Genomic DNA, 8,615 nt, shown 5'->3' with positions numbered 1-8,615 from the left:
ACTCTCCAGGTCCCATGTAAGCCAGATGCACAGATCCCTCCCATTCTCCCCCTCTGTCTCTAATAAATAAATAAATAAAAATAAAAATCTTAAAAAAAAATAATATAAATTACTAACGTGTGTGGAATGGCTGCAAAAACAGTGCTTAGAGGGAATTTTGTAGCTTCAAATACACATATTAGAAAATAAAAATGATGAGCCAGGTGTGATGGTGCACGCCTTTAATGCCAGCATTGGGAAAGCTGAGGAGGAGGATTGATGTTAGTTCAAGGCCAGCCTGGAGCTACAGAATTTCAGGTCAGTGTGGGATAGAGTGAGACCTTATCTTGAAAAAAGAAAAGGAAAAAAAAATAAGAAAGTTGCCTAGTATGATGGTACATGCCTTTAGTCCCAGCACTCGGTAGGCTGAGGTAGAAAGATCACCCATGAACTTCAAAGCCAGCCTGGCGCTACAGTGGATTCCAGCTCAGCTTGGGCTACAGTGAGACCTTGTCAAAAAAAAAAAAAAAGAAAGAAAGAAAGAAAGATCTGAAATCAATCATCTAGGCTTCCACATTAGGAAACGAGAAAAAAGGAACAAGTTAAATCCAAGGCAGGTAAAAGAAAACACATAATAAAAATTAGAGCAGAGGGTTGGAGGGATGACTTAGTGGTTAAGGCATTTGCCTGCAAAGCCAAAGGACCCAGGTTTGATTCTCCAGGACCCACGTTAGCCAGATGCACAAGGGGCGCACACATCTGGAGTTCGTTTGCAGTGGCTGGAGGACCAGGTGCACCCATTCTCTCTCTCTCTCTCTCTGTCAAATAAATAATTAAAAATATTTTTTAAAAAATTAGAGCAGAGATCAATCAAATTGAATGCCAACCCTAGGGAAAAACAAAGCAAACGCTAGGTCATTGGAAGAGTAATAAGATTGAAAAGATGAATAAACAAAATTAGGAGTATCAGGGATGAAAGGAGAGTTATCATTGCTGATCTCATGAACATTAATAATTAAGAAAAATTATGAGTAACTACGTGGTTACAAATTTGATACATGTAAGGGACACATTCTGTGACTTGCTCTTAGAGAATAGGTAATCACAAAAGCGTTGGGATAGCACTTCTGAGAGTAGATTATGAAAAGAGTATTATCTTGCTATCCCTCCTTACCTCTCCACCACCCTCCCCTGCTGCCATGCTGAGGCTATTCAAGAAGCCCATATAGATCTACATGACAAGCAGAGCCTCTGCCAGCAACCACATAAGTTTGCTGGGATATGAACCTTTTGAGACCTGACAACAGTCACTTAAAAGAGTTCAGATGGGGCTGGAGAGATGGCTTAGCGGTTAAGTGCTTGCCTGTGAAGCCTAAGGACCCCGGTTCGAGGCTCGGTTCCCCAGGTCCCACGTTAGCCAGATGCACAAGGGGGTGCACGCGTCTGGAGTTTGTTTGCAGAGGCTGGAAGCCCTGGTGTGCCCATTCTCTCTCTCTTCCTCTGTCTTTCTCTCTGTGTCTGTCGCTCTCAACTAAATAAATAAAAAAATTTAAAAAAGAGTTCAGGGCTGGAGAGATGGTTTAGCGGTTAAGCACTTGCCTGTGAAGCCTAAGGACCCCGGTTCAAGGCTCGGTTCCCCAGGTCCCACGTTAGCCAGATGCACAAGGGGGCGCACGCGTCTGGAGTTCATTTGCAGAGGCTGGAAGCCCTGGCGCGCCCATTCTCTCTCTCTCCCTCTATCTGTCTTTCTCTGTCAGTCACTCTCAAATAAATAAATTAAAAATTAAAAAAAAAGATTTATATAAAAAAAAGAGTTCAGATATGGGTATCAAATCCCAGTCATAACTTCAAATGAGACTGCAACCTCAGATGAGAGCTTGAGAGCATCCTCATGAGAGATCTTGAGCAGAGGCACCTGACTAAACCGTGGCTGGATTCATTCCTCACAGAAATTGTGACATAATAAATGCTTGCTCTTTCAAAGGCTAGGTGTTTGGGATAATTTGTTATGCTGCAGTAGATAATGACCAAGAAACACCACGTCAATGTACAGACAGTAAAACAGAGCAATTTTTCTATACCCCCCTTTCCCATCAGAATATCTGTTAAAAATGCTAATACTTGGACCATCTCACTGGAATAAACTGACATCTATTTTTGACTAGAGGCAGTGATTGCTAGACATAGTAGCTGGACAAAACCAGGCTGGTCTTCCTGGAGGGTGTAAGAAGATCAGTCTGGCCAGGCATGGTGGCCTTTAATCCCAGCATTCAGGAGGCAGAGGTAGGAGGATTGCTATTAGTTCAAGGCCACCCTGAGACTACAGAGTGGACTCCAGGTCAGCTTGGGCTACAGTGAAACTCTACCTCAAAAATAGAAACAAAAACAAAAGATCAATCTATCACTAGAATATTCATTGAATTCTCATCATAGCACAAGGCAAAAACAACCAAAATACATCAGTAAGGAAAGAAATACATAAACTTTGTGCAACAGAGTCCCACAATATTATTGGAGTTAAATCATGTTGGCTAATTGATAAAATAAATTCAGTAGTTAAGTCTATGACCTAAGTCCACATGTATCAATATTGCCAAATTTGCAAAGGTAATATTTAATGAAAATGTAAGTTGTGAAAGGATATATAGATATGGCTTACATAACTTAAAACAAGGGACAATAATGTATACTGATTATAGATTGTATACACACAGGTTGTGTGTGTGTGTGTGTGTGTGCACGTGTGTAGAAAGAGAAAAATAAACAAAGATAAGAAAGAAACACATGAACTTCCAAATGTTCATTTGGGAAAAGATGTTAAGGTGAATGGGATAAAGTAAGGGTTTCAGCTGTAAATTTCTTTCTTCAAAAACAGAAGGATCTGCGGGCATGGTGGCACACTCCTTTAATCCCAGCACTTGGGAGGCAGAGGTAGGAGGATCACCTGAGTTTGAGGGCACCCTGAGATTACATAGTAAATTCCAGGTCAGCATGAGCTAGAGTGAAACCCTACCTCGAAGCACCTCCCCATAAAATAAAGAGAAAGTTATACATCCTATTTCTATTCTGTTCTGAACCTTTAATTTTTTCCTCTATTATACATTGCATTCCCAGTAAGAATAGATCTTACTGCTAGAGTTGTGAATGTAGCAACTCTACATTGGCAGCAAATATCAATACAATTTAAAGAGTTCAGGAAAATTGTGTAAACTAAGAAAGGATACCTGCGACATTTTTCACGGTGGTGCAATGAGCAGAATGTGAACTCACGTTGCATTTCAAACTTGATCATTTCTTTTGGTTTTGTGATGAACAGCAACAAATTCTATTGCAAACAGCTTCAATTTGCCTCAACCACCAGGTTAGGAAAAAATTAAGCTTACTGCAACCTTGAATATTTTAATATTCCTAGACAAACCATACCATGTAATATAAGATGTGATATAGTAATGTAATTGATCTAATTTTGCAATTAATCAGAGAGAATCTGCCGGCTTCGTTTTATTAAAGGAAAAAAAAAAAACGAAGCAAAGGGAATGTGGCTACATGTTTAACAGTTGTCAACACTGTTTGTTACAGCTTTCGCTGTCGTCTTGAGTACCCTTGATAATTTCATCTTTTAAATGAACTAATGCCTGGGAGCCCACCCTGATTTGTGGAGAGCAGCTGCCACCCCCGCCACATCAAGGGGGCGGGCTCCAGCTGACATCACAATCACTTCCGCCGCCGCAGTCCCTGCCCGCCCCACTGCTATCTGGCGGGGGAGGAACCCCAGACCCGGGAGCAGAGGCTCGGGAGCTGGCGACTATCTTCCGAGGTCCAAGAGGTCTGCTGCTCTGAAGATCGCCCGGCTGCACAGACTGGGTGAGTGTAAGGCGGCTTGTGGTGGCCGAGATCCGGGCGTGGGAGGTGTCGGGATAGTGGTCGAGTCCGGGGGGCGAGGATGGGGGTGGAATCCCACGAACCTCTTTGAGGGTTCCCTGCGGGAGAAGGGGTGGGGCGGAGGGGTCCTGACCGCTGCGTGAGGCTCGTGTCCTCCACCGGTCTCTTCGGGGCTTGTATCCTCCTTGGCCGAGCCCTTCCGTGCAGTGCGGGCCTAGCTCGAATGGCTTTAATGGCTATTTGAGAGGGGAGTGGTGGTCACGGCCCTGTGCCACTTCTCCCCACCTCTCCTGGCAACACTTTTGGCCCTTTTGCAGAACACCCCGTGGCCTTTCTTTCCCCCATTTTACTGTTGTTTTGCCCGAGTGACAAATGGTGAAGATTTTTAGGTACAAAATATCCTCCCAGGAAAATAAAATCATCCCCCCCAAAATATTCTAAGGGAAAACATATGTTCACACACACCCATTTCTTTCTTTTGCCCTGCCACATCGATCTGGGTTTGCTTTTTGAGCTGATAACGTTTTCCCCTCTCTTATGACATTGCACCCCTTCCTCAGTGTCGCACACGAGTAGAGTACGTGAGCACTCACGCACACAGGCTGGCACACAGAAACCTTCTTTGCGGGCCAGGTCCCGGCCCCTGCATCTTCAAGGTTCCAGCAGATCCTGCGCATGCGCAAACAGGCAAGCACACACCCTCTCACACACCCTCCAGTGCTTTCTCCCTCCCCTCCCCTACCTCATACCTTTAGTATCTTCCCCTCCCCCTTCCCTGGCGTTCCTTTGAGTGCACATACACTCGCTGGTACTAACACTCATGCCAGGCCCCCCTCCTTTCTGCCTGATATATACACATATAAAAACATCCTTGTACTGCTGGCCACTGACACATCTACACCCAACAAGCAGGTTCACACTCTTCCCAAATGCTCTTCTGTTCTCTGCCTGTCCATATGTGTGTCCTTTTATGATCCCTGTGGCATGCATGCACTGTCACACTCCTAGAAATCCGCTGTCCCCCACCCCTTCCTGCTTGCCATATTGACAAGTGTAGACATTCCTTGATTGCTGGCCTCTGTTCCATCTGCTGTGCTCATCTCTCCCCAGTGCTTTCCTCTATCTATTGCCACTGCCTCCCATTTTGACTCTCATACAATCTTCTCATCACCACCAGCACCCTCCCCTTCCCTGCATGTAGCATACACATAAACACAGGCCTTCCCTCATAGTTCCAGCCTCCATGCTTATAGCTACACCACCCCTTCACTTTCTCTGGTACTTACACACAGCCCTCTGCTCTGTTACCCATGTCTGTCACTTTCATACTCATATCCAGATGGCTCTCATTCTAACACCCACACCTAGCACCCCTATACCCAACCCTCCATTTCAGGACTACTGGGCCCCTATCCACTTGTCTGTCTGCTGACACACATACACAGTGATCTATATTTTTCATTCTATTTCCAGTTTTCATTTCTCCCCAGTATCTGCAGTGCTCAAATGCAGACATCCCATAAAAGCCCTACAGCAGTCTTTCCTCTTCCCATGTTAGCGCAGTTCCACAGTACTTCACCCACCTCTTGAGTATCCAGTCACCCCACCCCCCACTTTCTGTCACATTCTCCACTGTCTGGCTTTCCTGCAAACCCAGTCTTGTAATCATTTTGCCAACATTAAAAATGTGTTCCAGGTCTACACTTGACAGTCACTTGAATGCTACTCCAGGCCTTAGAAGAAAGTGAAACTAATTTTAAAGGCCCCCTATCCCTGCTGAAGTGAAAATAGATCTCCCTGCTCTTTTGTTCTGAACTGATTTGACTTCCCAGCGCTGGGAGCAAGAGCCTTTGCGCCTGTGCCCCAGCTGTATTGGAAACACTTCTAAGGCAGAGCCATGGGTCAGGAATCTAGCAAGCCTGCATGGCCCAAACCAGCAGAAGGGTATCAGTCTAATACAGGCAGGAGGTATGGAAGGAGGCATGCTTATGTCAGTTTCAGGCCATCGATGAGCCAGCAGGAAAGGATTTCCAACCAGAGAAGGACGACATCCGAAGTCCCAATGCACAGAGCAGCCCCCAATCAAACCACCAAGAGGAGCCGGTCACCATTTGCCACTACACATCGTAGCTGGGATAACAGTGAGAGCTCAGGAGCCAGCCTAAATGTTGAGAATGAGGACTATTCCAGGTATCCTCCAAGAGAGTATCGAGCCTCCGGGAGCCGAAGAGGAATGCCTTATGGACACATTGACACTTTTGGGGCAGATGATAGTGAGGAGGAGGGGGCTGGGCCTGTTGACCGACTGCCAGTGAGAGGGAAAACTGGCAAATTTAAGGATGATAAGCTGTATGACACAGAGAAGGGGGCAAGGTCTCTGGCAGGGGTGTCTGCTCACTTCTCTAGTTTTAACCATGATGTGAGAGAGGAGCTTGGAAAGAGAGAGCCAGCTTCTGCTGCAAGGTGTTCTGCTAGCCGACCTGAATTCCTGAAGCAAAGTGTTGTGACCTCTAAGATGTCTTCTGCAGAAGGCAAGGTGGCTGCCAAAGGAGACCGGTTGGAGAGGGAGAGACGGGGGCAAAATTTACCAGCGCCTACCAGCAGGGCTCCTGTGAGTATTTGTGGTGGTGAGGAAAACACCCCAAAGAGTGCAGAGGAAGCCGTGGTGAGGCCAAAAGTCAGAAATTTGGCAACTCCAAACTGCATGAAACCAAAAATATTTTTTGATACTGATGATGATGATGATCCGCCACATAGTACTTCCAGGTGGAGGGATGCCCCCAATGCTGATGAAGTCCACGTGGATGGCCTTGCCAGAAGAGACCGAGGGGAGAGCACCAGCAGCTACTCAGAGCTGAAGTACCCTGAAAACAAGAGGGAAGCAAGGAACGACCAGGTGAAACCAGAGAAAGTGCCAAGACGGCGACGAACCATGGCTGATCCTGATTTCTGGACATACAGTGATGATTACTACAGATACTATGATGATGACTCTGACAGCGACAAAGAGTGGATCGCTGCTCTGCGCCGGAAGTATCGAAGTCGGGAACAGCCCCAGTCCTCCAGTGGTGAAAGCTGGGAGGCTGTTCCAGGAAAGGAAGAGCGGGAACCTCAGCAAGCTAGAGAGGTTGTGAGCACCCCTGGAGCCAGTGCTGGTGGGGTCACTGCCAGCGCCAGTGTCGGCAGCAATGGAAGTGGCTGTCTTGAAGAAGTCCAAGAGCCATCTCTCCAGGAAGAGGAGCAGAGCTCTCTGGAAGAAGGAGAAATTCCTTGGCTACAGTACAATGAGAACGAGAGCAGCAGTGAAGGGGATAATGAGTCCAGTCATGAGTTGATGCAGCCTGGGATGTTCATGTTGGATGGAAACAACAACCTCGAAGATGACTCCAGTGTGAGTGAAGACCTAGAAGTGGATTGGAGCCTCTTTGATGGATTTGCAGATGGCTTGGGAGTGGCTGAAGCCATCTCCTACGTGGATCCTCAGTTCCTCACCTACATGGCTCTTGAAGAGCGCCTGGCTCAGGCTATGGAGACTGCCCTTGCACACTTGGAGTCCCTCGCTGTTGATGTGGAGGTGGCCAACCCACCCGCCAGCAAGGAGAGCATCGATGCTCTTCCCGAGATCCTGGTCACTGAAGATCACGGTGCAGTGGGCCAGGAAATGTGCTGTCCTATCTGCTGTAGTGAATATGTGAAGGGGGAGGTGGCAACCGAGCTGCCATGCCACCACTATTTCCACAAGCCATGCGTGTCCATCTGGCTTCAGAAGTCCGGCACTTGCCCAGTGTGCCGCTGCATGTTCCCTCCCCCACTCTAAAGGTCAAGGTTCTTTACTCCTGGTCTGGTTATTTTCCTCATCCAAAATCCACAATACTACAGGAACCCTGTCAAAATTAACAATGGAAACGAAACCAATTAGACTAAGCCTGTCGATCCCTTGTGATTATTTCCAATGTGAAAATGGCTGTGTACAATTACATTAAAAAAAATCATACTGTCTTTTAGAGGTTAGAAAAGGAAAACTAATCTTTATAAATGCTACTTGAAATTTCAGTAGGCACATACATTTTCTAACCTGAAAGTTAAGTAAATCACATCTGTTCAGTAAACTATTGCTCTTAATTGTAATGTCAAGTTTATCTGTTATGTATGTCAAAAAGGCAAAATCACTTTTGTTGCATGTTATAGATTAATGTTCCTATATTTGCAGTGCTGTAAAAGCTTATTAAAGTTCTTTTGGTTTGACATGGCATAATGGAAGTGTTTGGGTTTTGTCTAAAATGATAAAACCAGGTAACTTTATAGTGAAACAAAAGTCCAGTGTTGCCAACTGTAGAAAATATTTAGTTTTCATTGGAAATATTCACTTCAAAGACAAAAAAATCATTTTTAGGTAGAAATATGGTATATAATTGCCTAGTAGGTGGGAAAGGTAGAATTGAGAAAGACAAGAAATAAACCATAATAAGATGATAGTGATAGAAATAAATTCAAACTTCAGGGTAGGAGCGGGTTAAAAATCACCTTTGAGAAAATTGAAGTTTTTTGAGAGAACCAGTTTAAAAAAAAAAAAAAGCTGTATGCCAATTATACATCTTATCACAGAAGCAAAATGGAATGGCAGAAAAGTGGTACAATGAAATAGAGGTGCCCACCTATACAATGTCAACAGGTTTAACAGTTGTCTTTATTTGCTTTAGAGTCATCTGTCTCTAAAATAAACAAAAATTGTCAGGCTCAGGATTCTTCACACC

The 8,615-nt window shown here is 45.2% G+C and overlaps 1 protein-coding gene across 2 annotated transcripts; it reads left to right on the top strand.

Annotated features, from left to right (window-relative positions):
• The first annotated feature begins 3,686 nt into the window (after positions 1-3,686).
• On the top strand, positions 3,687-8,111 carry Pja1 (praja ring finger ubiquitin ligase 1). Of its 2 annotated transcripts, none has more exons than XM_045140850.1 (2): positions 3,687-3,843; positions 5,857-8,111. In XM_045140850.1, exon 2 carries the CDS (start codon positions 5,870-5,872, stop codon positions 7,676-7,678), a length of 1,809 nt encoding a protein of 602 aa, XP_044996785.1. In that variant the 5' UTR covers positions 3,687-3,843; positions 5,857-5,869; the 3' UTR covers positions 7,679-8,111. The 2 variants fall into 2 exon arrangements, with proteins under 2 accessions (XP_044996785.1, XP_044996784.1); XM_045140849.1 differs by having other exon boundaries at positions 3,688-3,843; positions 5,558-8,111.
• The last annotated feature ends 504 nt before the right edge of the window (positions 8,112-8,615 follow it).

This window comes from Jaculus jaculus, chromosome X, assembly GCF_020740685.1.
Source record: "Jaculus jaculus isolate mJacJac1 chromosome X, mJacJac1.mat.Y.cur, whole genome shotgun sequence".
Classification (NCBI taxonomy): Eukaryota; Metazoa; Chordata; class Mammalia; order Rodentia; family Dipodidae; genus Jaculus; species Jaculus jaculus.
The sequence above is the reverse complement of the archived record's forward strand: the minus strand, read 5'-3'. Positions and strand labels throughout refer to the sequence as shown.